Source organism: Camelus bactrianus, chromosome 7 (assembly GCF_048773025.1).
Source record: "Camelus bactrianus isolate YW-2024 breed Bactrian camel chromosome 7, ASM4877302v1, whole genome shotgun sequence".
Lineage (NCBI taxonomy): Eukaryota > Metazoa > Chordata > Mammalia > Artiodactyla > Camelidae > Camelus > Camelus bactrianus.
The window spans coordinates 46,911,694-46,939,464 of NC_133545.1; the positions used below are offsets into that span (position 1 = coordinate 46,911,694).

Consider the following 27,771-nt stretch of genomic DNA (forward strand, 5'->3'; position numbering starts at 1 on the left):
CTGTAGCACCATGGCTTCTGCAGGACTAGAACTTTCTGAGGGTAGGCACAGGAGTTTTTAAATGGTGGTAAAGCTCTCCATGATTTTGTGCCACTAACGTGCATGTAAAATTATCTTGGATTTATCTTTTTATTCTTGTGGTGTCATGTAACAAATAAATCAGTGGATTTATCCGCAGCTGCACTATTAGTAGCACATGAGGCCTTTTTCAAAACCACTGTCCAGGTCCCACCCCAGAGACCCTGATTCACTTGACCTGAATTGGGGCTTAAGCCTTACGAGCTTTAAAAGCTCCCCAGGTGCTGCTAATGTGTAGCTGGGGGTGAGAGCCATTGAACTAGGACGATGACTGTCTCCCCACTTTTTTAAAAGACATATTCCAAGTTTCCAATAGTTATCTATTTGCCTCTGAGAGTTAGGGGCGTCATTTCCCCTTCTCTCCACCTCCCCTCCCCAGTCCCTCTGCAGGGCTTTACGTCAGCCTCCTGTCCACTGGTCCCTGCCCTGGAGCCTCTGCAGCCTGGGACGTTCAGAATTCACAAGCCTGCATTGCTGACCCATCCACTGAAATGGTTGAAAAAAGGGAAATAATCAGAGGAAACAGAGAAACTGGACACAAAAGCTGTTCGCTCTCTTGATTCTTGGAAGGAGGAGGTGATGATATAGTGAGCAAAACCCACTTGGAATTTTGTCAGGATTCTGTCACACTTCAGAAATCTCTGGGTGGTCTTCAGGACTCACAGCCCAAGGGTGCTTACTTCTGTAAGAAATGGCATGTTAAGGAAGGAGAATATGCACATGGAGAGTAGAAAGGGTACCAAAATGAGACTCTGCAGTCTTGGGTCCCAGATCTGGGCTCCATTAATAAACCAGCCTGAGAGAGCAAGGTGTACCTGAGAAGCTTTCTAAAGTGTCTTTCATCTCTAAAATGCTTTGATCCAAAGAGATTTATATCAGTCCCTTTGCTTTCAAAGTATATCACAGAACCATAGAGTTGTATCTAGATCTGGAGGAGACCCTAGAATTCAGGTAGACGACCTCCAGAACCTTGTGGTCATTTTATGCTGGCATTACCATCACTTAGCCGTGGTACATGGACCTAGACTACTTGGTCTGACTTCACGTTACCTTGTATTACTGTTGGCGTTTCTTTGGCCTCATAGAGCAGTTACAGTGTTGATGAGGTAGCAAGCTTGGAATTCAAGTCTCAGTGGCCATACCTGGTGATGATTTAAGCATGTTTGTATATAACCTTGTCCAATGGGAAACTTTTTAAGTTCCTTTGAGAAATTACGCTATAACATTTCCATAGAATAGCTTCGATTTATCACCTACTAGTAAAATCCATTTGCAGAGAGTTTTATTACCAAGCCGTTTTGGGATATTCAGAAACAGTCTATTGCCGAAGAAAAGCGACGGTTTTCCTCCAGTGATAAAATATAATACATCCTAGCTCTTATACTATCCGTCCCCTGTAATCCCTTTACTTTAACTTTACACATTGTTTCTGTAATAAAATGTAACAGTGCATTTCTAAGTGCACAGGAATGAATACCTTAGAAATATTTAACTCCTTCCTTCCACAGATATCTCTGACCTGTTGTGTAGGCACTATTCTAGATGTGAGGGTACATCTGTAAACAAAATACACAAACTCCTTACCTTCGCAGGGCTTACATTTTAGTGGAGGGAGTCAGACAAAAAACAAAAAGGGAAATAATGAATGTTAAATGAACGGATGTTAAATAACCAATCTCATCACAGGGACTTGTTTAGAATAACTATATCCACATGTCTTTAAAAATAAGGAAGCTACAGGATATTTTAACGTCTTTAAAGTATTACAGAGAATTGATATGAAACTTCTCGTCCTATTTGGCAGGGTTCAGAACCAAAGGAAATAGATTTCAATGAAAAAAAATAAGTAAATAAAAGAAGTAAAAAGGAATTTGAAGTAGGTATAGGTATCCCCAGATGGTACTTGCTACAGCAGGAAGTCAAGTCATAGAACCTGCATCCGTGGAAATGCTTGATATCAGCCTTATACCATCTTGACCTGTGGAAATAGCTTTCTCAGAGACAAAAAGCTGAACTAGGTTGCCACTTGAGGTCTTTTCCAGCTTTATGAAACTGTCAGTTTTAAATACTAGGTTAATTTTGTTTGGACACATGCTAATGAGAAAATCAATGAAAGACTAAATAAATTCATTAGCACCACCTCCAGCTGCCCAGGGTGTGCCTCAGATGCCGACACAGAGCCCCACTGTTCAGTGAAGGCTTGTTTTTCCAGATAAAGTGAAGGCTTGAAACAGCGATCCACAGTGGCAGTGAAAATCCCCAAAGTGCCATCAAGAGCGAGAACTAGGAGTAAAAGTGCTCATATTAGGACATGGTTTCTGTTCTGCTCTATCATCTTTGTGCTTTTGGTTTGCTTTGGTTTTTTGGCAGTTCCCTTAGCTTCTCTCCTGATTGCTAATAGGGAGAATGTAATGTTTTTGCCTACCGTAGTTGAAGCATTGGAAGACTTTATAAGTTAAGAGTGATAAAGTGATGAGATAGTTAGAATTGTGTAAAAATTTCCTCCTCGGTTGCCTCATTTGTGAAAGCAAAGAACTTAGACCATATGATGTCTGAGGTCCCTTCCAGATTTGACAGCCAGGAGTTGCCACCACTCCATTCATGCAGACTTCCTCTCCATTAGATGGACGCTTGTACAGGATGATTATCTCCATCTGATGGACACAGATGCTAAGGAAGAAGTTAACTAAGCAGCTTCAGAGATACAGCGATCATTTGAATCTGGAGATGAACCCACCTATTTTCCTAACTTTATCCCAGATACCATTTTTTTCTGTCCACTGACTAGAATCACGGATGAAAGGCAGACTTGAAGTAAAAACCTATTCAGCTCTAGCTATCAACCCCACATCAAGTGCTTCAGTAGCCACTAAAGAGTGATCTAATCTCTAGCACAAAGACCTGCTTCTTGGTTTCCAGCTGTGAGCAGGCTGGCCACTGGCTGAGCTAACTGCTTCAAGAAGGTTACAAGAGAAGGGCCGTGTGGGGGAAGAGGTCCTTGTTTCAGCTGATGCTGTATCAGACCACTCATAAGAGAAATGATTAAAAATCAGTCTTTGTGGATTTCATTTGCGGTGTTCATCTTCTGAACTCATCTATTCACACCACCTTTGAACATGTGATATTATGTGTGATAACAAGGCAGTTGATGCTGTTACACTGCCAGTAGATTGTGGGTTAATTAATACTCTTGTTGGTAATGAAGCAAGGTGAAATGAAGTGAGACAGAGCTGAGGCATAAGGTCATTAACATACGCTGATTAATAATGGAAATGTGGACATTTTCATTACAGGATAACCAATGGGCAAAGGGAGATGTTTAATGGATAAGGATGTAAGTAGGAGTACAGCCTACTTTTCAGGGAAATAATCCCTATTTAGGATGAGACGGGATCATTGGAATGCATTTTTTAGTTGCATCATTTTTGTATTTACTGCACATGATCTCTTCCAATACTTAAGTTCAAGTCCCAAGCACACTGGAAACAAACTAAAATATTGTAGAGCTGTCAGGAGTTAAATTCAAGAAGATCTGAAGATAGGAAATGGAAAATGAAATACACAAAGGACAAGGATTACCTTAGAAATTAGATTGTTAGTCTCCTGACTCAAAGGATTTTGAAAATCTTCGGCATCCTAACAAGAGGTTTTAGACTTTCTTCTTTGAATATTTTTAAGGAAAATATCAACAACTTTCTGATGGGCCAGAGTGAGTTCCTACAGCCGGGAAGTAAGACAGAGGATCTTTGAAAGTTTCCTTCACACTGTGTTCTAAATGAAATGCACATGTGACTGCTTGTTTCTGTGAAGCCTGTCCTGGTGGTGATGTCCTCAGCCCCCCAAACCATGAGGGTTTCCCTGTGTAAACTGTGGCCAGAATGGAAGACTTAGAAATGAATGGACTTTCTCCTTTATTCACCTTTGCACCTTTTATTTGCTTTATTTACGTTTTGTTTGCTTCCCCAGAAATGCTTTTCCTCCACCTCAAACATTCAGTTTGACACTCATCTTTTTAGATAGACAACTGTGAGGAACCTTAGGTATTTCTTTCATTGTGGTTGTTATAATTACCTAGAATGGTTGGTGAATAAATTATTGCAAATAATAAAATACCCTGGTACACTGAGAGTTGCCATAAATATGTACACAAATTATCCACTTTCAAAGAATCAGAATACGTAAAATTACAATCTTTTAAAATGTAAAATATAGAAACCCTGTCTAGTAAGTCACAAAGTTCACATAGAATTATGAGGTCCCAGTAGTCTTCGGTTTTATAATTATATGAGTAAAATACTGGCGTAACTCTGTGTAGTCTCTTTGACATAGGGTTAAGATTGCTTTTGAAACACATATCCAGTATAACTTTTAGTTTTTGTCATAAAAATATGTTTGAGAAAGATAATAGCTTTGTTTAGTTTTCCCTTATATTTTGCCTCCCTAATATATACCCTTTGGGAACAAAGGCTGCTACTTCTGTTTTTCTATCTATAGTTCTATAGTCTATCATCTTTATAGCAGTTTCTCAGTTAGCTTGGTGCTGAGTTTTGTTCTTGTAAATTTTTTTGTTCTTTTTTTTTTTTTTAAGGAAAATGGATTTTTGTTCCCTTAAGAAGAAAATGCTGTTCCCAAATCTGAAAGTTTTAAAAAATGACCATATTTTCTCAGTGAGTTTGGGATCTGTTGACATATTTAATACTATCCTTTGATAGAAATATTTGTGATTTGGCCAGTGTCCAGCTGTAGTTCCAGAAACTTGTTTAAATTTGTGATATAAGTCTGGCATTTTGCAGGCAGCAATTTGAAAGGAGTAGCAGGTTCTGAAATTCATGGAGACTGTATACTGTGTCAAAAGTGAGTTTGACAATTGAGTAATTGAAGTAAAATCATCGTTTTACTGTTACACCAGCAAATGAAATTACTCGAGACTTTTAAGACAATGTCAAAGGATGAAAACTCTCTTTCCTCTTTCTGCCTCTTTCTCTCTCTGAAATCTTGTGTGTCATCTCCTCAGCTGAAGGATTTAAAGGGAGATCATCAAATGTTGTCTGTGTTTTAAAATGCTGTGAGATCGATAATCCTCAAGCAAAATTTAGCATCCTATCAGAAAATGGAAAAAAAATAGTGATTTTTTTTCTGTATGAGAGTGTGTGCTTCAGATAGTGTGAGGAAGGAATGCTAGTGGATGACAGTTTGTTGATTATAATCACTGCATGTTTATCTTTCGCAGTATGTTTCAATCAAATTACTGCTTCATGTAAAGGGTGCAGCACCACAGAATTGCTGTAATTGACAAGCACACGTCTAGAAGGGCTATTCTTCGAGTGGAGAATTTTTCCTTTAACATACCTATAATTGAGCTTTTCCTCATTTCTCTTTGCAGTCTTTCTCATTATAACCTTTCCCTCACATTTCCCATTATCCTCATTTTCTGCCCTTGGGGCTTTCTTGCTCTACAGTTGAAACCGTTCCCTTCATTCTGTTTGCAGCTTTTTGCCTCGTTCTTCATGCTGCTATCTGGCTGGCAGTCCTTCCCCCAAATCCGAAATAAATATGAAATGAGACAGAATTGTGAGGTATGGGTGAGCGGAAAGTGTGGGAAACTAAAATATCTTGTTGTCATCCCCAGAATATCTTGTTGTAATCTAAATGGTGGCAGAAAATTATTTTCAGAGCAATCCTGTATCTGTTCCTGCTGCAGACTTAGCAGCATTTCTTGTCTGTTCAGCGTATAGGGTCCTTGGTGAATCTTCCAACTTTTGAATCTTTTGATTCGGTAAATGAACTTCACTTAATGTGAAGATGGAAAGCACAAGTTAAAATTGCCCGTTGCATACCTGGCTGGATATTTCTACTTAAATCCTCAGGCTAGAAATGAACAGAAATTTAGTTGAATGGCTCATGCTAGGTAGTGGTTCTAATGTTGAGCATCTGGTATTTTCCTTCTTACTACATCCCTTTCCGTGTGCCTTAAGTAGACTTGTTATGAAGAAAGATTTACATAGTGCTTAGAGCAAGTTAGGTTTTTTTCCCCCAAAATTTTGTTCCTGTCTTGCTTGATATCACATATTTTGTTTCTGTGTAGCAGACTTACAGATATCATGAATCCAATGCCACTTGTTTTGCTGAGGGAAAAAGAGGGTGAAGATATTTTCATCCTGATTTTGGATCGTTTCTCAAGAGTTGAACATATAAAATGTGACATCTTTTGTCTTGGTTCGGTTTGAATTTGAAGGTATTACAAAGCCATTTTCATTCACCACTGAGGACTTTTGTAGAAATATTTTAGTAAGTTCAAGTTCTGCCCGTGCTGACTGACATAATGCGAGTGCACATCTCAGAATTACTATGACAGTTTACACTATTTTACCATCTCCTTGAGAGATTGTTTGTTCTTTTAAAAAAGTAATCAAAAACCTTTAAGGCAAAGGTGTCTTCAGCAGCGCATTCTAGAAATCCACAGTAACGAGATCAGGATAAATTCACAATACTTGTCTCTTAAATGTACTTTTCCTGCTTGTGGTAACTGAGAAACTTGAGAACCAGACCACATTACTGATCACGTGTTTGAGTTCCTGAAAATTTTCTGTGTGTAGAGCTTATTTATGATTAGGCTTGGCTGCATATGATAGAAAAACTCAAACGGTGACTTAAACAAGGTATACATTATACTTCACTCTTATGTAAAAATAGAGAAATACAGTCCAGAGCTGGTAAGGCCACTCTGTAATCAGCCAGGACTGGGAGTCCTTACAGCTCTTTGTTCCAGTGTCCCTAGAATCTGACCTGCATTTCACGAACCAAGATGGATGCTTGTATCAAGGTCCAGGTAGGCATGATGGAACCAGGCAAGGACATACCTGTTCATCACACGTGACTTCTGTTTCTATCTCATGGACTGCAACTTAGTTGTGGCCACGTCTAGCTACATGTGAAGCTGAGAAATGTATTGTTTGGTTTGGTTTTAAAGTATCTGGAGAGCGAGAGAGAGGGTATGGCTCAGTGGCAGAGCACATGCCTAGCATGCATGAGGTCATGGGTTTGATCCCCAGTCCATTAGTTAAATAAAAAATAACAATATTAAATGAACCTAATTACCTCCCCCCACCAAAATAAAATAAAATAGCTGGAGAACAATATGCCCAAGAAAAAAATCAAAGTGTGATTCCTAAAGAAAAGGAAAATGTAATTTTAAAATGAAAGCTTGTGTTAGTTTTGATCCTTTAGACCTAAGGCCATAATTATATGTCTCTTCAAAGTAACATAAACATATTGTGATTTAAAGCACTGTATAATCACTTTTTTAAAGCCTATAAATGGTTTGGATTAACTCATATTCTTCTCAACAAGTGAATATTGACACTATTCTCGTGTATTTTTAATTCTCAAGGTTTACTGAACTCTAAGTACCTCTCTCATGTGTGATTTGAGCCACTGAATTTATGCTTGAGAATTCTACATCTTTTATTCCAAAATTCTCCCTACTAGTTGTTAGAAATATTTTTCAACAAATAAATTACGTATACCGAGAAATATTTCATGTCATACGGCTTTGAAGAAGTTTTTTTTTTAACAATAGCACAAATTAAATTTGTTCTTATAAGAGCAGGTTACAGTATAATTTTATATAATCATATTATTATATTCTGGGTGATATTTCAGAACTCATATGTGCCTGTTACCTACCTGAATCACCATGAATCATGCAAACAGAAAGGCCTAAGGATGTTCTTAGGTTTTGAGTAGTATGTTTATTTTAAAACAAAACAAAACTGATTTATTAGAACCATTTGAGACGAGGAGTTTGTATGAGCACCTTTAGCCAAAAGGCAAAGCTATCTTGGCCAAAGATAGTTGATATATGTTTAATGGCCTGTTTATCTGTATGTTGGGTTGATAGGTGATAACTGAGGTGAGTGACAGCCGAGACTTTGACACGGAAGTTAGTTCTTTTGATTTGGGAAAGAGTGAACAAAATATAATGGGACTAATGATTTTCAGTGTCTGTAATGTCTAATATGGAGAAGTTTATGTATACAAAAAGGAGGAGTTTTATGGTTTGACCTTTAAAAAAATTATTAGTTTTTGCCTGTACGTTTCAATTTTTTAAATACAAATATGTATAATTGGCCATGAAAACATCTTAAAAGCATTATGAATGTGTGAACTGTCTTAATCCTTCTGTGTGATTGTCAGTTCTACCTCTCGAAAAGCAAAATGGCTGATCTCTGATAGCTATTTGCTATTGCCAGTTGTTCACTAAAAAAATCACAACAAAATGACATTTGAGTAGGAGTAAAGGAAATCCACATGCTGGCAGATAGATGAAAAAACTACTTCCTAGGGGCATCTTGGGCAATTTAAAGCCAATAAAAAGCAGGTTCCTGCATCTGTGGTTTTCTCCGTGTCCAACCCGGGATTCCATGGCTTTCCTGCACTTCCTTTCCCCCTGCCCCTGCTGTGGACTGTTTGGATCCACACCCTCAGGAGAGCATTGTGCAGTGAGAGCCAGAGCTGGGGCACCTTGGGACCTAGGCCCCTTCCGACAGTAGCTTGCATTAAGTTGGTGGTTATTCTCCTTACTTATCTCAGTCTCAGTGTCATCATTCCACAAAAGAGAAGATAGGACCTACCTTCTAGGGTGGATATGAGGAGCACAGATCATGGGAGTGAAACTCATGGTACAGCTTACAGGATGTGTCCGTAAAGGGTGGCTGGTTTGGTTATTTTCACATAGACTAGCTACTGTCTTTCCTCCCAATATTTCCTCGTTGCCCACTAAAGCCACCACTGGCTTCCAGGGGCACAGTAAGGAATAGATGTGGCTCAAAGCAAATTTGGGGGTCTCTGGGGCTAAAACAAGTATGCTGGGTGGTGGTGGGCAGGGGTGGGGTGTAGAGGTCTGCTCAGACATTCGCATGGATGGACTGTTCATCAGGTTAGAGCGTGTAGGTTGCACTGTGTGGTCCTTTAATGATCTCACCAGTCAAATTCCAAACCCTTGTGACAGTTGAGACTTTATCTTACAATTTTGTCTTCACCACCGCAGAGAGCATTGTGATCAACCCTAAGTAATAGGTGTCTGGTCATTTGTTGCGACTAAACCTTTCTATGTGCCCCTGAACCACAAGTGTCCCTTTCACCTGTATGAGAAACAGAGCAACTATATGATACTGGAAAGAACTCTATAACTCTTCTGGAAACCAGACACAAAGGCATGTCTGCTGTCAGTCACTGGTTAAAATACTTGTTCTAGAAATGTTTTCAAACAGGCAGTACATTAAAGTAAATTTTCTTGTATTGGAAGTTTTCAGTTTGCATACAGTCTTATGCCAGATTGGTTAGAAAGAGCCTTAGTTATGTAAGTTGTATTTATTTTAAATTAGTACGTTTGCAGGATATTTTTTTATTTTGAATGTATCTAGTGATCATGCCAATTCTAAGCTTTAAAATAGGCAGTTAATTATCCATTGCTAAACTTTGTTGAAAATAACTTCTCTCTTGTATCCCTAAAATTTCTGTTAATCAGAAACAAAAAATAAATGAATAAATAAAATTTTATTTGTCTGAAATTCAATGCTAATGATTCACAATAACCAACAGAAAAATTAATATTCAGAATGATGATGTATTTCAAGTTTTGAAAGAAAGCTGATTATAGAGATTCTTCTTAAAGCTAGGAAGATAAAAATATCATGCTTTTTTTTCAAAGGCTTATGCAAGTATTAGAGTTATTGCTTGAAATAATCATGCCTGAGACTTCTAATTTAAGATTTAATGTTTAAATTAATTTTTGTTTCATGACATTAATTGGCATGCGCTTAGGAACACAGTTTGTATCTTAGGAATGCATTATATTATGTTAATCATACAAGGTGCAGCAACTCAGAGAGGTCAGTTACATTAGACTGAGTGAATCTGACAACGTGATATTTTTTCTTGGTAGATGCTGGCAGAGTGGTATTGAAAGCTTCATACCCATGACAGTTTCCACATTCTAATTCATATAGTTAAGTAAAATGATACTTGCATTGATCATCATAAAGAAATTTGTCCTCCTGGCTCATTTGTGAGAGCAACTGCTGTTGCTGATCAATGAGCTATTCAACTGTAGGAAGAGTCTTTGGGGAGAAACTGTGTGGTTGATGGTGTGAGAACTGATTATCAGAATATCCTTATTTCCTTTCAGTCTCACTAGAGTATGCTGCTACCTTTACCAAGGGGCCTCTCTAAAGCCACCAGACCAGGGACCATCCACACACCAAATCCAGTGGCCTTCGAATGTTTTGTCTCATGAACCTTCTTCCAGCAACTTTTAACACTTATGAACTACTCTCTTTCCCAATCCTTCTTTCTTGTTGGCTTCTATTACATTTGTGTCTTCCAATTCTCCAGTTTCTTCTTTTCTCTTCTTTAACTTACCTTTCTCCTACCATTGCCCAAATATGAACATCCTTGGACCACTGCTTGCATCTTCCTAGGACTGAATCTGAGAATTCATGTTGTTCCCTGCCATCCTTTTTATACAGTAGCTCCCATAATCATCCAGCCTTTTTTAGCAAACTCTGGTGTTTGATATTTTTGCTCAGTAGTTTCACTTAAAGTAATTTCGGGAACCCAACATTCAGCGTGTTTAAAAGTGAACTCATCCTCCCTCCCCTTATTCTTACTTTATCCTGTGTGACTTCCAGGATGCAACAAGTGTAAACTGCACCTCCTGTCACTTCTCACCTTGACAATCTTCATTCAATTCCCTTTCTTTTCCTATAGAGCGAGCCCCAGGCTCCTTAGTCTAGGGCTCAAAGACCCTCCAGGAATTGGCTCTAACCCAGCTTTTCAGTTACACCACATGACCTCTTCCATTACTGTTTCACAATTTTACTGTAGACTAAGACTTATAAACTCACATGTCCACAGATACTTAATGTGAACGAGTGAAGCCAGCCAGGGTGGAACTGTGCGCAACTAGGGAGTACACCCTGCAGACAGAGCACAACTCAGCTCTAAGCCATGGTTGCCATCTGAGATGTGGACCTGGTGGTGCCACATCTCTGATTTTCAAATATTGTCAGCCAACAATAACAACAAAAAATCTTTAAGGGCAAAATAAGCCTCAGAGGCCACAGGTTTGTGACTCAGCCACAGACACACACCCATCCACCCCTTTGCTCACACACTCCACCTCTTTCTCCACCCATCCTTCCCAGAAGTTCAGTGGTCATCTCACATGCCACCTTTTTGGTGAAATCTTCCCTGGCATATCCAAGTCTCCTTCATCTCATGTGACATTTTTGGTTAGTGCTGCTCAGTTTCAGTGTTACCTTACTTGGTTCATCTCATGGGGATACATGTCTCAGCTCCTTTTCTAATCAGGAGCTGGAAGCCACGGACCAGGGTTGTGCTTCCCTGTCCCTCAACCCCCAGCGCCTTAACTAATGCCTCTATCTAGTCCGTCCTTAGTACACAGTTTGTGTTGGTTGCCTGGTGGCACTTGGGGAACTGGGACAGGACATACATAATGTTATTTTAGGAAAATAAAGAGCAGTTAGTATTTATTGAGTGCCTGATGTGTGCCAGGTTCTCTGCCGGATGCATTAGATATCCTGTTCTGTTTAATTGCTGCTACAGCTCTGCTAGGCGTGGATGTGATATCCACTTAATAGGTGATTTAACTAAGGCCCAGAGAGTTTAGCTACTACGCAGGTAGGAATCCAGCTCTCTGATTCCCTTTGCATGATTTATACTGTTTTCTGAGCTTCCCAGCAGACTGGGCAGATACATGAATTGTGCCTGGACACTGAGAGCAGCTGATTGGGGTAGGGACAGCAAGAGCTCATGGGGCTTCTCCCTTCTGTAACGACAGGGTGACCTGCCACCATGACCCTTTCTCTGTGTAGAGAAGATAAAAGTGCTGCTTTTAATACTCCGTGCTCCTAGTGACATTTTTAAAGGGCAGCATGTGGAATTAAACACAGGCAAGGACATAAAACCTTCAAATCGTTTTTTCCTAAAGAAATGGGATGGGATTCCAAAACCAAATTTTACAAGTTAAAATAAAAACGGATTTCATTATTGAAGGAGGGCCATGCAATCCTTTTCTATAATAAGCTCCTGTCATTAAAGGGATGACTTTTAAGATACGGTGTAGAAACAGCATTAAATGAATAAGCGTTTCTTGTGCAACTGATACCTAAAAATAAAACAAGATCCCAAGTTTTGGCAGTTTTTGAATGGCTAAGCAATACTCTGGTTGAATTGTAAAAGTAGGCAGGAGTTGAGTGAATTTAAAAACTATGACAAACAGCTGCATTTGAGGTCATTAGTGTTACTTTCTGAAACGTAAAATACAGTGAGCAACAAGTATGGCTTTTATCAGTGGCATAGCACTTTAAGATTGAAAAGTGAACATTAATTTTTGTTTGTTTGTGTTTAATCAAATTACATTGTACATTTTGGCATTGCTTCTCAAAAAATAACGGTAAGTTTAACATTCCAGGGCCAGAAATGGGCCTTTTCAAGTACAAAGCTTTCTTGGCTCCTTGGAATAAAGGTTAAATAGAGCATATTTTATAGCACCTTAAATTTTACAGCAGCTGAAAGCAGAAACAAAACGGCTAACAGTACTTTAGGGAGTATGAGTTAGTACAGAAATGTTGAATATTCACATTACCTTACTTAGATTAAATGGCTCCTATAGGCAGTTGTCTGTCAAAACTCTCTTCATTTGCTTTCTTGGTAATTCACTTTAACGGATGAGTAGTTTCATTTTTGCAATGTGTTTTGCAGTATTGAAAAATAACTGAAGTAAATTTCTGTAATTGTTCCTATGTCACCCTATACTCATTTTAATTTCTAGATTTCAGGGTTTGTTTTTGTTTTTTCTTCTTTTCCAAAAAAAAAAAAAAAAGCATTAAGCTTAGACCTTTTGGAAACATTTAGATCATTTCCTTTAATTTGATTAAATTTACATAATAGAACCCTATCAAAAGGATCTGTACCAAAACAGTTACTATTCCACTTTGACACAGCTCTGGCATGTTCTAGAAACACTTGTGTTTTGCAGAAATAAAATGGAAATTTTTAATGCTTGATACCCTTAAAGTGATAGAAAATAATTTATGCATAAAAGAAAAATACAGTCAAGTAAAATCAAATAAAAATAGACAATTCTTTTCTTATGCCTTAAAAGTAAAACAGTAGCAGATGATAGGGAAAATTTCTGTATTAACATCATTATGCCTAATTATAGGCATGAATTTTAAAGACATTTCTATCAAGGCTTTAGATTTTGACAGCACATAGATATATTTTATTTCAAGTTACATACTTCTTAAATCTATAATAGTATTTGCCTTCCAGTTTTGATTATTATAAGCCTGTAGCTTCTATACTGCAACAGTAATTACTGTATTTAAGAAAGCTACTACAAAATGCTATATTATTTTGGGGAAGATGGGGGTATTCCCAAAAGGATGGCTGAATATTTTTGTCAGTGATGAGCCAAGAACTTGGGATTTGATTTAGTAATTAATTTAATGAATTGAATTTCAAAGAAAAGTTTTTTTGTATATTAATACTTCGGTATTCATTAAGCTAGAAATCAAAATGTGTATCTTTTTATTCAGAATTAGTCTATACGGCAACTCTGAATGTGTTTAAATGAAAAATGTTTTTTATACACAAAGGTGCTTTTTTACCTAGTCTTAAATTACCATTAATTAAGCACTATATAATATAATAGATAATTATAGTGTTTTAATGGGGATGCCGATGGATTTGCTGGTCTTTCTAAATGGCCATTGTGGCTAGTAGTCTAAAGGGGATCATTTATATAGCCATTGTGGTTCTAAAAATATCTCTAAATACCAATGGGACAGCCTGTTTTGAAGCATGGTTATTATAAAATACACTTTTATTTGAAGTGTGTTGTTTTCATTATATCAATAAATTACTTTCATGAGCAGGAAATGAGTATCAATGCTGAAAAAGAAGAAAGGAAAGCTGTTTATACAGAAAGTTTTCAGGACATCATGGTAGTTTAATAGAGAAAGATTTAAGTTAGGAGTACTGGGAATCCATTGTATTCATTAGGATTTTTAGTTATTCTTTTCATTAGGTTTTTAACTAGAGCTGTTTTTATGTAGCCTCATTGTTTTAATTAATATTTCTATGGCAGAGAGGTAATTAGGTACATGCTGTTAAATATTAAATATGGTATAGCTTAGGGGAAAATAAGCATTTCTAGGTCAAAGCCCTTAACAAAATATTATCATATGTGAGTTGATTAATTGAATTGAATGCCAGACAGTTTTGCCACCATCCAACCAGATTCTCATAGTCACTCAGTTCATTATCTAAGACTGTTCCAGAATGGAATGACTGGTGATGTCAAAGGTTTTTCTTTGTATTCTCAGCTGCTAATGGAGTAAATCTTGATTAGAGAATACTTCCAACCTCATTAAATTAGCTAAGTATAAGACCATCCCAAAGAGTCTGAACCTGAATGTCACGCCAAGAATTTTATATGCTGCATGTGTGAGGTTCTCAGTGCTATCATCCAGTGGTTTCTCTGTATTGTTGGCTCCAATCTCTAGGGACCCACTGAAAACCCCCAAAATAGATTCTGGGCTACTCTGTAGTCCTTGCTGGCTGTATCTAACAAAGAATGCAAAAAAAAAAAAAAAAGAAAAGGAAAAGGTGTTCATTTCCACTCAGACCAGAGAAGTTGAGGATTCTCATCAACCATATTCAGTGCAGAGAAATGTTATCATTTGTGAACATTACTGTTCAGTAGCATCCCAGAATGATAGTTTTCAAGTTGGATTCCAAAATACCCTGGGAGTTCAGACATTATGCCATTGTTGGGTCTTAACTTTAACTATTTAAAACACTGTAATGAAAGAGACACAAAGTTTCCAATGTATAGTCCAGATTTTTCACTAGAATGCCCAGCTGTTAACTTGCACTGCCAGGTTAACTAGTTTGGGGTAGATCTTGTAATAAAGCTTCTCCTGCCTTTCTGTGCATAGATTTGAATTGTTTGTAAACAGGGGCCCAGAAGAGAGCGCCCAGCTCTGCTGGGAATGCAGGCTGAGCATGTCCACTCACATTCAGTTGTCCGGTCAGCCACGTTCCCGCTGTTTTCTAGTACGGGTCTCTTTATGCCCAGCGAGGCCCAGGCACATCTGTTGGAGGACTTGCTCTTGCCACAGAGTAATAGTGAGTGAGACCAATGACTGTGCACATACTGCAGTGTGATAGAGCCTTACAAATTTAGGCTTACTTTACGTTTTGGTGCCATTTGTCAAATTTATTTTTTTAGTAAGGAATACTTATCTAAAATAAATATCTTTGAAGAAATTCTCCTAATACTCTTCATTAACACCTCTGGTTCATTTAAAGGGCCTCTTGAAAGTTGAAAGCAAACTTTTTTGTCAACCATTACCATTGCAACCACTTACCTGTGTGGATCAGGGTTATTGTGATATTTTGCAACATTAACAAACCATAGAAATAAATTAACCCCTGCAGCTGATACAGGAATGTAGATGTCATTCACAACCTCTTTTTATCAGAGTTTTGTGTTCATAAGCATGGTCTTGTTTTGCGTTGATAACTTTTAAAGTAAATGTTGCTGGTTATTTCTAAAATTCTGGAATTTTTCCAGTCTTCAATATAGAGTTCTGTACCAGGCAGTTCTTTGTACTTAACACATTTATGGTGTAAGAGAGCATCAGTGCTATTGAGTAGACAAGCTCATGATTCTTAACAATTTATTACTATTTCAAATAGCTCAAAATTTGATACCCAGAATGTAGAAGATACGAAAATTAAATATCATAAAATGCATTTTAAAGCAAGGAGATTAGATAAAGAGTGCTATGGCAAAAAGTCTACTTTGCATTCTGAATATAAATCTTTTCTATCATTTTGGAAATTATATTGGAGGTCAGTTTTCCTGTTTAGCAGTTCCATATCATAAGCCAAGAGGCAATAAAAATGGAGCCTGTTTTTGTTGGTTAAAGAGGTGGAAAAAGAAATTAGGAAGGAGTATGTCATGACACATTATGCCTGCTCTCCACTTTTAACTGGGCTTAACTTTCTCTTCATGGCAATAAGAAAATCACTCATCATTTTCCCAACTTCTTACAGATGCTTTCCAGAGATAAAGGTGAATGGCCTTGGAACCTGATGTGTGTCCTCTGGGTTTTATTATCCATTGTTCTTGCCCTAGACCTTGGTAAATGGCTTTAGAAAAAGCCTTTACTTATTGGAACATGTAGGCTTCATTCCCTGTAGGTCTGGAGTGCCTACCTCAGAAATCTTATAAAATTTATTTTTAAAAGCACATTTTTTATGCATTGGTTTCTGTACCCACAAATATAAATGATGTTTTAGGAAAAAAAATGACAAAATTGTATGTTTAGAGAGACTTACAATAAAAAAGAAAAAATACTTTCATTGCTTGAGGCATTCTATATATGGAGTTTGTAAAAATAATGGATAATGTAATATATTTTGTGGCTGAAATGCTCCTGACCTCCACCCTCCTCCTGCCACCACCATTTATCATGTTTCTGCTGTGCACACTGTTCTGCGGCCTGGGTAAGCAGCTGCCCTTCTTATCACCGATTTGTTCACTTTGTGTCTGTTTTCCTTCCTTTGCAGAGACCCTCCTTGACGACTTCCTTCTCACGTACACAGTCTTCATGACCACTGACGACTTGTGCCAGGCACTGCTGAGGCAATATCCTTCACTGACCTCGGGACGCTGCGGCGGCTTCCTCTCACACCGATGCCTCTCCTTAGGAATGAGCTGCCTTTCTTCATTTATTCAGCCCCTCAGTAGAGTACAGCTATGTCAAATACGTCGTGCTCGCCAAGGTGAAAGATGAAATGAGACAGAAGAGGCAGGGGGACTGGAAATGCAGAGCTGCTGTTTCCACATTCCAAGTCAGGGGTAAATTGTACTGCCCGTATTATGTTTTCTCCAAACCTCTGTCTCCAGGCTTTAGAAATCTGGACATGAACTTGGCCTACTGGGTAAACCCTAGGGTCAAGAGGTTGAGAGGACTGACAATACATGAACTTAGGAAACAATCAGCCAATTAGTGCCAGACCACTCAGGTGGGAAAACATATGTATGTGATAGTGTGTTTCTGGGCAGGTGCCCCCAGGGGAGACAAGGGTTCCCCGCGTCGGAGGTCTTACCCTCAAAGTCAGTTGTCATTTCGGGGCTTTGTCAAGGCATGTTCTCTTAGGATGATGGAAGCTTTAGGATTTTATACACCAACTAGAACAGGTGCAGTAGATGAAAGGCCAGAAAGCCAAGCCAAGGGAATGTATTCAAAGTTTCCAAATGAGTGTCTTGCCTCACAATGTTTAAGGAAGATGCTGCAAAAGTATTTCAGTAGCCCTCTTTAACTGTCAGGTTTTTACTAAACCAAACTGAAGATTTCACTTGAGCCCACATGAAAATTTTTAGGAAGATGGGTTGTTAGGGTTTTTTTGTTTATTTGTTTTTGCATATACCTAAGTTTGATTGAGCCTTGATGGTAGTGGTCTTGGTAATAATCTTCTCCTGATAAATAATTGTTACATTTCTTCCCCACTTTACAGCATTTTCCTACTTAAGAGAATACTTTAAAACGCCATAAAGGCATAATCGAAGTAAAATCCCTCTTAATAAATATATAAACTAAAACTAGTCATTCCTTTTTAGTGCTTGACTGTATTGCATGGCTACACAAAGCTACAAAGGTATTTTGAAACTTTTTAGAACCAGTTCGTAAAATTGATCTTGAAACATTGTTAGTTGTGAATTTGGAAAATTTCAAAAACAGACTTCTTCCACAGCTTCCAAGTAGGGGTGTTACTAGGAAATTCAGCAAGAATTACAAGGTTGTCAAGTTCTTCTTTATAAGTGTTTTGGAAAAATTACCTATGAGCTGATTTCTTCTACATTTTAATGTTAACATAATTCCAAAAGAATTACCACCTGTTAAATAATAGTTTGTTTTACAGCAAATTAGATGCCTTCAAACTATTGTTTTTAAATATGATCCTATTTTTATTTGTGATTATTATCAAATAGGTTAATGCCTCATAGAATTCCCCTGAAGAATCTCTAGAACTTTACTTGGATATAAACATGTTTTGAGTCGTTGGTCAGGACATTTTATATGAATATTTAGTTACAGTTCCTAGCAGGCTTTTTACTAGTTATAAAACTCATGAAATACAGGACATTTTAAGCCAGGAGTCTTCCTGCATGATTATTTCGGTATATTTGCAGGCTCTGCCTTTTATGAAATAATAAAAACTACAAAAATATGGCATCCATATTTAATCTGAAATATATTTATGTACATCTTAGTGAAGATATCTTTTATATTCTACTGCTATCACCTTCTAAGGAGAGGTCTAAATTATTTTTTTGTTTGTTTTTCCTCGTTGATTTTGAACATTGCTTACAGATTAGAGCCGTTTGTGCTGTGTTTGGATATCTCACGTGGATATTTTACTGTGATAAAATTTAAAGCTTTTCAACTTTTATCATCAAAAAAAAGCATTACTTAAGCTCACAGCCCTCGGTTGGCTAACGTTCAGTGCATTATGCTAAAGGTATAGCTCTCACCTAATACCTTCCCACTGTCCCCTCCCCCAGCTAAACGTGTACATCAGTGTAATCTAGCATGGGCAAAATGTGCAAGAATGAATGGACCCTGATACAGAAAACCAGGAAAGTACAAATGTAAATTTAATCAGTAAATATTTTTAAAAATACATCTTGTAGGGAAGAGAACAAGATTAAGTAACTACACGGTGGTAACTATGAGTAGAGGAGAGTAGTTCAGGTTTCAGTCCTTGAAGTTGCTTAATCTGGCTGGTCCATGATTGTAGAACAGATATGCAGCCGCAGTAAGAAGCTCATCTCTTCACCTACATATGCTGACATAAAAGAAAGAAGTTGTTAGTATTTGTTAATTTTCCAGATGTTTTTTCTTTATCATTAGTCAAGCCATGATAGTTAAAGGAAAAGAAGAAAAGGACAGTGGAAATAATTTAAGATAATCTTTATATTTTGCCTTTCAAGAGAAACACTAGAAGAAAGATACTCTAACAGATTCTTTATGTGTTTGCCTGAGTTTATTTCACAGGTAGAAAATCAAAGAAATCACATGACCTTGATGTATTTTTGCAGGTTGAAGAGGCAGTGACTAAATTATGTTTTAAAATAATTACAAAGCCTGATACAGAATGTGTTCCTAATTTGCAGTTATAGATCAGCATTAAAGAACACAGAATCCTGTCCAACAACCCCAAAGCCTACCTGTGTTTGGTATTACAATATTTTCTATTCCTACTTAACTTTTCAGTGTATCCAGGATACTCAGAAATGATAATTTGGGGAGCAAAAATACTAGGTTGGTTTGGAAAACACCAAGCTTCTGTCTCATTCCTAAGGCTTTAAGTGTGTTGCCTTTGAGGTTGTTATTTTTATATAATTTTAACAGCATAGTTAATGTGCAGTCATTGTATACAAATGAGGAAATGCTTGTAAATACAATAAAAATAATTCACATTCTCTGAAATCTCATTAACTTAAGAAGCCACTGTTAACTATCAGTATATATCTTTCCAGGTAATGAAATTATTCATATAAATAAGCATAGTTAATAGAAATGGATCATCCTAACTTACTCTTTTCTTACTTGTTTTCCTACTTAATAGCATATTGTGAATGTCCTGTGTCAGTAAATGTACCGCTGGACCATCGGTTTTAATGGCTTTAGAAGAGCCTGTTAAATGAATATGCAGTAATTTATTTAACTGTTCTCAATGGCTGAAGCATTTAGGTTACCCCTATTTAATTCTTTTTGTCCCGGTGAAAATAAAAATTAACAATTCTTTTTTACTTACGTTTGCACATTTACCCAAATTTTTTTCAAGTAGATTCCTAAGGGTGGGTATTTGAATCACATCACAAATGATACTCCAGAAATCTGTGCTCATTTGGGCCTACTTTAGAAGTAACTGGTTTCGTGGAATGTGGGTTTCTGAGGATCAAAGTTTATCTGGCCTAGTTCTGATCTAACTTTTATGGAAACAGTGTCCACCTATATAACGAGGCCGGATCTCTTGGAACCACCCTTGATGTGAATGGGCCGCCTGGCGTCTCTTTGGGGTGGCATTAACCCCTGCTGCCCAGGGGACTGTGTCGTCAGCTGTCAGTGTGATCCTCTAATCCTTATCCTCGCAGCCTGCCACCAAGTCTATGTAAATCATTCGTGTTGACTTTTGCTCTTTTCAGTGAGCATCTTTTGCTCTCCCTGCACATTCTTTTCTTCCTGCATCTTTGGATACACATAGTTTTTTTGGAAAAAGTGCTTTAGCATATTTTGTGAAAACAAGAGTCAACAGATTGCCTCATATTTTCATTTTCAACAACGTAGTATTCTTTCTTAACCGTCTGCACCTATTCTGCTAAGAAGTTTCAAGGCAAAGAAAACTCAGATGTTCCTTGTCGGAAACGTAAGGTCTTGCATCTTGTTTCACAGTGGATTGCTCTGTACAAAGACTGGTTACATGAAGATGAACATTCAAAAATGTTTTTAAAGGTAATGTGAAACTTCTAGTTTAATGCCAAATGACTGATACTATTTTCAGTTACGCTTTTCAAAAATCTTATTCATAGGTTACAATCCTCCAACTTGTTTGTAATATTCAGGTTATGATTCAAAGTATTGATTTGTTTTGACTTCTGAAGCCTGATATTCCTTACAATAGATAGAAATTTTTTAACTTTAAATAATTCAATATGAATAAATGTTAAAGGCAAATTTTACAATAATCTTTTAATTTAAGGTTATATATTTTATAAGTCATGGGAATTTTGATTGCAAATGAAATAACTAAGGAAGGTAAAATAAAACATACTTTTAAAACTTGATACTATTTAGTATGTTGACATGTATTATAAGTTTAAACTAACCAGCCCCATAGCTATAATAATGGGATAAAACTATATTTATCATTTAAAAACTATATTGACAAGGTATACATTATGAAACCTTTTCAGGACATGGTGTTTTTTGAGAAATTGAAGTAATAATAACTTGTAACAAAGATACTAACCTAGATTCACATTTGAAGTTAGATAAACTTCAAATAAACTAGTCATTATTAGGCTGCAGTATCTTTTCAACACAGATGATTCTCTGGAAATGATTTGTAAACAGTCAGATTCCTTTGGCCACCAAAACCATATTAGCTGTGCAGGTTAGTATAGAGAGGGGTAGAAGGGAATTCGAGCAAGGAAGAGTTCTATTTCAGAATAGGCAGTGTCTAAACTGACTTTACCTTTCATGAAAGAAATCACTTTGATTTCAAAATTCAGGTGTCATTTAGACATCCAGTTGAAAACTGGTGTAAACCAACTCTTTGATTAAAGACAACTGGGTCATTTAATCCAATTGATGTCTTTTCCTCCAAAATGATTATGTGGATATTATTTCTAAACATACAGAACAGGCACGGAAATCTTGTATAGTTAGCCAGAAATCTCTTAAGTTTCCAGTGTTCCTTACCTGAAGCCCCTAAAAGCTTCCAGAGAGCCACTCCAGCTGAGTGTGGGCCTAGGAGGTGGAACCCACTCAGGATCTCATAGGTACTGGTTTAATGCCCTGCGTTGGCCTGAATCCCACCTGTTTCCCTGAGCAAGTTAACCACTGTATGAGTCTTAGTCCTTACAAAAGAGGCATTAAACCAATTAAGCTGCCGTTTTCTTTTTCTCCCAGACCATTTATAGGAATGTACTGGATGATGTATATGAATATCCAATACTTGAAAAAGAACTGAAAGAATTTCAAAAGATACTTGGAATGCACCGTCGGCAGTGAGTATTTAATTTTGCTTATCACAGTTAATGAAAGAAAGGAGCAGTAAATGTGACAAAACTTTGGATGTCTCTTAAAGATCATTTTGAACATTTTGACTCTGAGATTCATCTTGATGCCTCCTTTTCTACTAGTAAATGTCTGTTTTGTTTTTCTAGCTCAAAATGAATGAACACTAGATCAAGCTTATTGGCTGTTTTTTAACCCTGTTTGACATGATAGAAACAAACTGAGCCATGACAACGTGGGTGCATAAGAACAATTATGTGATACGTTATAATTTAATTGTAAAAGTGTAAATATTTAACTTGCCATTTGGAGGGCTCATAGCTCTCTCTCATGGAATAGGAAAAAAAGTTTTACAAATAGGTCCCAGCAAGTCATGGAGCATTTTAAAAGCTCAATTTTATGGATTCCCTGAGGTTTCTTTATCAGTTTAAAAAGATTAAAGAACAGCGTTTCCTCAATGCCTTTTGTCATGTCCAAGTGTCCCTGAGGTATCTGTCATTAGTCTTTCAAGCTGTCAATACCTGACTTTAACACTAACTCTCCTTATTAATTTTGGTAAAGGACAACAAGTCATTATTCACGTTTCAGATATAGCTGCAAAGTTCATCTGAAGGGAAAAATTGTTTTCTGATTTACAATATAAACATAAAATGCATCTGTTTGCAAGTGTGAAAAACTTCTATTAAGATTTCAGCAGTCACAAATGTACTTCTTATAGAGAATGTTAATTCAGGCCTTTCAGACTACTGATTTGAGATTTAAAGCCTGGCTTCATTTTAGTAAATGGAGATCCTGTGGCAAATAAATGGCTATGTAAATAATTTTAGGGAGCAAACAAATCATGTCTAAGCCTTAATCCCCAAGCATGAAAATCACACATTTAAAAATTCAGAAATGAGGCACAAGGTATTAGAAACAACTACTGTGAATTTGGGTGGTCGTCTTTTATCACAGTCTACATTATAATAAATTTCCATAGCATAAGACTAGTATGAAAATATGAACAAATGAAACAACAAAAAAGAAGAAATGTTTACATCAAAATAATCTCCTACATGGAATTTGGTCTTGCTACAAGGCAGGCCTTGTTACAGTTGGGCAGATTTAGTTCTGGTTTGATACACATTTAAATGCATTAAATACATTAATGGAACTTAATACATTCCATTTGAAAAACACACATTAAAATGAGAAATAAGATTTAAGTAAGAAAGTAAAGTAAGAAATGAGATTTAAGTAAGAAAATGATCTAAGACGTGATTCTTGGTATAAGATTATGAAATATCTTTAGATTCTTGAATGAGATTTGAGCTGGGGCCCTGCAGAATGTCCCCCAGTCCACCACAAACTGAAACATTCTGGAAAAGATCTGCCGTGGCTGACTTATTTAGCTTTCCGAATAACAATAATTTCACCTAGAAGCTATCAAAATATGAGAAAACTTAGAGATTCTGTGGGCTGAATAAATCCAGCTCTTCACTCGGTGCTCACTTTCTGTGGATAGAAAGCAAAATATACCTGTTGAATAGATAGCTTCTTTTCTTCCTGGTTCACCTGACATCTGGAGCCCAATGTCAAGTATGTTACACATAGGAAACTGATGAATACTGTGTGTTTTATCTTTTCAAAAAGCAAAAACCTGTGTCCAGTGCCCACAAAGTAGTCTCTGTGACAATAACTGCATTGTTCTGGGTTTGAGGCGAAGACTGACTTCTTGTCCTTTTTCTTTCAGTACTGTTGATGAATATTCACCACAAAGGAAGGTAAGGCAGACCCTTCTCTCTGCAGTGGGTTGATGGGGTTTGGAGACCTCACCTGGCCTCACCTGGCACGTCTTCATAGTTAAGGAACACCACCTCCTGTGGAGCAGGGCCAGGCAGGAAGCAGGGCTGCAGCTCTCTTGAGCTTTCCTGCTTCACTTCAGTTTCCCTGGGCTGGTCCAGATCCAACTGCAGCAGGTGCCCTTGACTTTCTGATATTCCACATTTCCATGGTGCATTTTAGAGTCTCAGAGTTTCCCCAGTGTCCCCAGAATGATGTAAATTCGATTGTCAACTATGGATGTAAAAACAGAAAACAATCTACACAAGAATCTTGACTGCAAGAGTAAGGAAGACTTGGGTGGGGAGGGAGGGTATAGCTCAGTGCTAGATTGTGCGCCTAGCATGCACAAGGTCCTGGGTTCAATCCCCAGTACCTCCATTAAAGATGAGTTTTTTTTAAAACTTAATTACCTCCTCCCCAAAATTAAAAAAAACTAAAATCTAAAATATATATAAAAGATATATTTTAAAAAAAAGTGAGAAAGTCTTGTCAGAAGAGGGTTTCCACTTTTCAACCTAAGAGAGAGAGAGATGGTTGCAAGAATGAATGTTTCCTGTTCGGCATGATGGGGGAAACACAAAATGACGTGTCAGGCACAAGTTTTGTAGGAGCTGATGTATCAGGTGGGTAATCATACTGCATAGTTTACCTTTTTCCCTTTAGCAAGTTATTGTACTACAGCAGAAGTATGAAGCTGTCTCAAAATTGCATTATCTAAAAGCAAAGTTGATATTGGGATGGGGAAACCATGTTTTCCTCAGGAGAAGAGTCTGTGAATATTTGTAGCAGCCAGAGGTTAAAAATCACACTGATACTCTCCAGTATGTTGCAGGGAATAATTTTAGGGGCTTTTTCCCTGCCACTAGCCTTGGCCAAGATCTGTCATGTGGCTCTGACTCTTCACCTCCACATGCATTAATTGAGGCAACTCCCAGTTTATTCCTTTAAGACTGGATGGGTGGGTTTCATATCAAAAAAAAAAGTTGGCACACTCTTTTGGAACATGTTGCAAACAGCTGTGGTTTTCCAAAGGGCAGGAATACATTCATTCATTGTTCTTGTTCTCCCATCTCACAGAATAAAGCCCTTTTCCACCAATTCAGTCTGAAGGAGAACTGGCTCCAGCACAGAGGAACTGTGACTGAAACAGAGGAATGTGAGTGTGATTTGCACGAGGATTTGGGGTGGGTGGGTAGCAGCTTCTCCCCGTCATTCTCCACCTGTAACACATCAGTCTGCTTTTAAACCACTGCCAGCGGCCCCACCCCTCCGATAAGCACCCAAAATGATAGTTTTTCTTCTTTTGCTGTGGGCGTTACAATTTTCTTCATCACAGAAGACTGCCCCAGGGACCAAGGACATTTGTAATCTGAGAAGTAAGGAAGGGAGACTGCAGGGAGTGCCCTGCGCTCTCCGGGAGAGGTGCAGAATGGACAGGAAAGGCAGCCTTTTCCTCTTGGCTGCCTTCTCCCCTGCTTCATCAGCGCAGTGTCTTGACTCACTGGAAAGTCCACTGAAGGTGGCGTGCAGGGCTTTGGCTGAGTCAGTCCCCGAGATTTCAAGAAGAAAATCTTGGCGGGAATAACAAAAGGAAGGATGTACATTCAAAACTCCTCCAAGGCAGGGCTGTGCCGGGCAGCACCACGCGTACAGTATGTCCTCTGTCCGTGCTGCTGCCCAAGGGGCTCGTGACCTGCCCTGAAGAGGGCTGCTCCATCAGCACAGGGGAAACAGCTCTGCAGCACTCTGGAGGTGCTGACGTGCTTTCTGGCAGTACTGTTTTATAACGGAACAGGAAATGGTTTCCGCCTGTTTGGGTGAAGTGAGTCAAGTGCAGAGCTGGAAAACGCTTACAGCCATGCAGATATTCACACTATTGTAACTTGGAGACTTTCTGAGACCCATAAGTGTGGACGTTGAATATTTGCTCAACTTCTTGAACAACAGCGTGTCACGAGGATACCTCTTCTGTTCCATTGTTTGTGTAAACAAGCAGCCCGTGAAGGCCCTCCTTGTGTCCAAAGTGTCATCTGTGCCAAGTGGAGAGCAAATGAAATGACCTTTCTCCTAATCTCTCAGTTGCTGGTCCCCCTTTTCCCATTTGTCTTACAATTAATTGTATAATTTTCCAAGCTGAGAGTCAAAGAATCTGAGTATTTCAAGACACCCCCTCACTCCCCGCCGGCCTCTTTTTGTTCATCATTGTTTTAAGCAAGCTGTACACAAGTGGTTTGCAGGCCGTATCTTTGCCTTGCTCAAAAATTCCATCTTTCTATGGAAGGAAAAAGCCTCTCACCAGTCTTGACAACACATCAAACAACTCTTTGTCAGATGCTATTGTTTTAGTGACACCCAACCAGACCAAAACCAAAATGCAGTCAGTGCCTCCTGGTGGTGTGTTTACTTTGAGGTTTGTACTAGTAAACTCAGAATTTGTCTTTTGCTTCATCGGCATATCTGTGAAAACAATCCTGGGTTTATTTTTGTGGTGCCAGTTAAATTGCATGTGAATTTCTCTAGTAGCTGTACTCCTTTTTTTCTTTTTTCTTTTTTTTTTTTTAGTCTAGAAGACTAAGTGTATTATTGTCCCTCTGTCTTTTCTAAAGAAGCTAGTGTTTTATACATTCAGAGTAGCTGATATAAGAGGCAAATAATGTTGTCAGTTATTTCCATTGCTATTAAAACAGCTTCTCCTATCAAATCATAAACATTTTTCCAGGGCCCTGTTCACCCTGGTAGTGATAATGTCCTATTAATAATGATCAGCACCGCAGACAAGAAAAAGGAAATTAAAAAGGCTGGAAATGTGACCTCCATTTGGAAGCCAAACTCACTACCACCTTGATGGGGAGGCGGGGGAGCACATCATTCTTTAATGGTCAAGAAGGCTGAAGCCAAAAACCATGGCAAATGACAGATTTTTAGATAAGCTTATGAGAATTCGAATAACAACATGTAGAGTTCTTGATTGCACCACTGTGACGGTCTGGAAGAGGAGTGTAAAATTAAAATGTGTGAGTTAAGACATTGTAATAGACTGCTTTGGGAGACCTCAGTGGCTCTCAAAGAAGGGACTCCGGAGTCCTGTCGTGTGGCCCAGACTCCAGCACCTGTGTTGTGGTCAGGCCGCCTCCATGGTGTGGGTCTCTCCTTATAGTTCGGGCCGCCTATGCACTGCTCAAGCTTGTCCCCCAGCGTTATAGTGTCTGCATCTCCCGTGTGTGCAGGCACGCACTTCTATGCATATACCCTCAGGGCCTGTGCGCATACATAAATATGTAAATCTAGCTGTGTCTGGTCTGTACTAAAGAGAATAGGAGGGTGGGTGCCTTGACTTGAAAAAGTCTGTATCTCCTGGTCACACCTCTTTGTTCACTCACAATTCTTTCGCCCCGTGCAGTTTTTTGCCACGTCTATGTAACGGAGCACTCCTATGTCAGTGTGAAGGCAAAAGTTTCCAGTACAGCCCAGGAGATCCTGAAAGTGGTGGCAGAAAAGATCCAGCATGCGGAAGAGGATCTGGCTCTGGTTACCGTCTCATTCTCTGGGGGTAAGTGATTTTCTGTCCTTGAATATTAATCTTTCACTGGATCACCTCCAAAAGGAGAGAGTTGACATTTTTATGGTATAATCGTGCAGTGCATCCCTCCCAGGTCCGCAGCTGGATGACCACAGGAACAACAAGAAGCTGCCTACCAGAGATGTTTCCATGACAACAGTTGGGTACTGTTGGATACTGAATTTCCTCCCCAAGAACTGAATAGAGAGGCACGCCAGTGTTTTGAAATGTGTTATAAGGCTTTACATATTTTGTACTCTAGATAAGCCTTCTGTTTTCATATTTAAATTAGCTTGGGAAATTGCTAAAGGATGAAATTACTTTCGGAAGAAAAAAGAAAGACAGCCTTGAACTAGTCATTTTGCTGGCTGACAATTTAAGACTTAAAGACTTCCTATTGAT

At 38.2% G+C, this 27,771-nt stretch overlaps 1 protein-coding gene across 6 annotated transcripts in view; it reads left to right on the plus strand.

Moving 5' to 3' along the window:
- The window catches only part of RAPGEF5 (Rap guanine nucleotide exchange factor 5), a 241,565-nt gene that overhangs the window by 171,562 nt on the left and 42,232 nt on the right, over positions 1 to 27,771 (plus strand). For all 6 annotated transcript variants that reach the window (XM_074367361.1, XM_074367358.1, XM_074367360.1 and 3 more), the window contains 6 exons: positions 16,747 to 16,825; positions 20,558 to 20,699; positions 21,879 to 21,976; positions 23,719 to 23,749; positions 24,888 to 24,966; positions 27,211 to 27,360. In XM_074367361.1, coding sequence (XP_074223462.1) covers positions 16,747 to 16,825; positions 20,558 to 20,699; positions 21,879 to 21,976; positions 23,719 to 23,749; positions 24,888 to 24,966; positions 27,211 to 27,360 — 579 coding nt within the window. The remainder of the gene's footprint in view (positions 1 to 16,746; positions 16,826 to 20,557; positions 20,700 to 21,878; positions 21,977 to 23,718; positions 23,750 to 24,887; positions 24,967 to 27,210; positions 27,361 to 27,771) is intronic.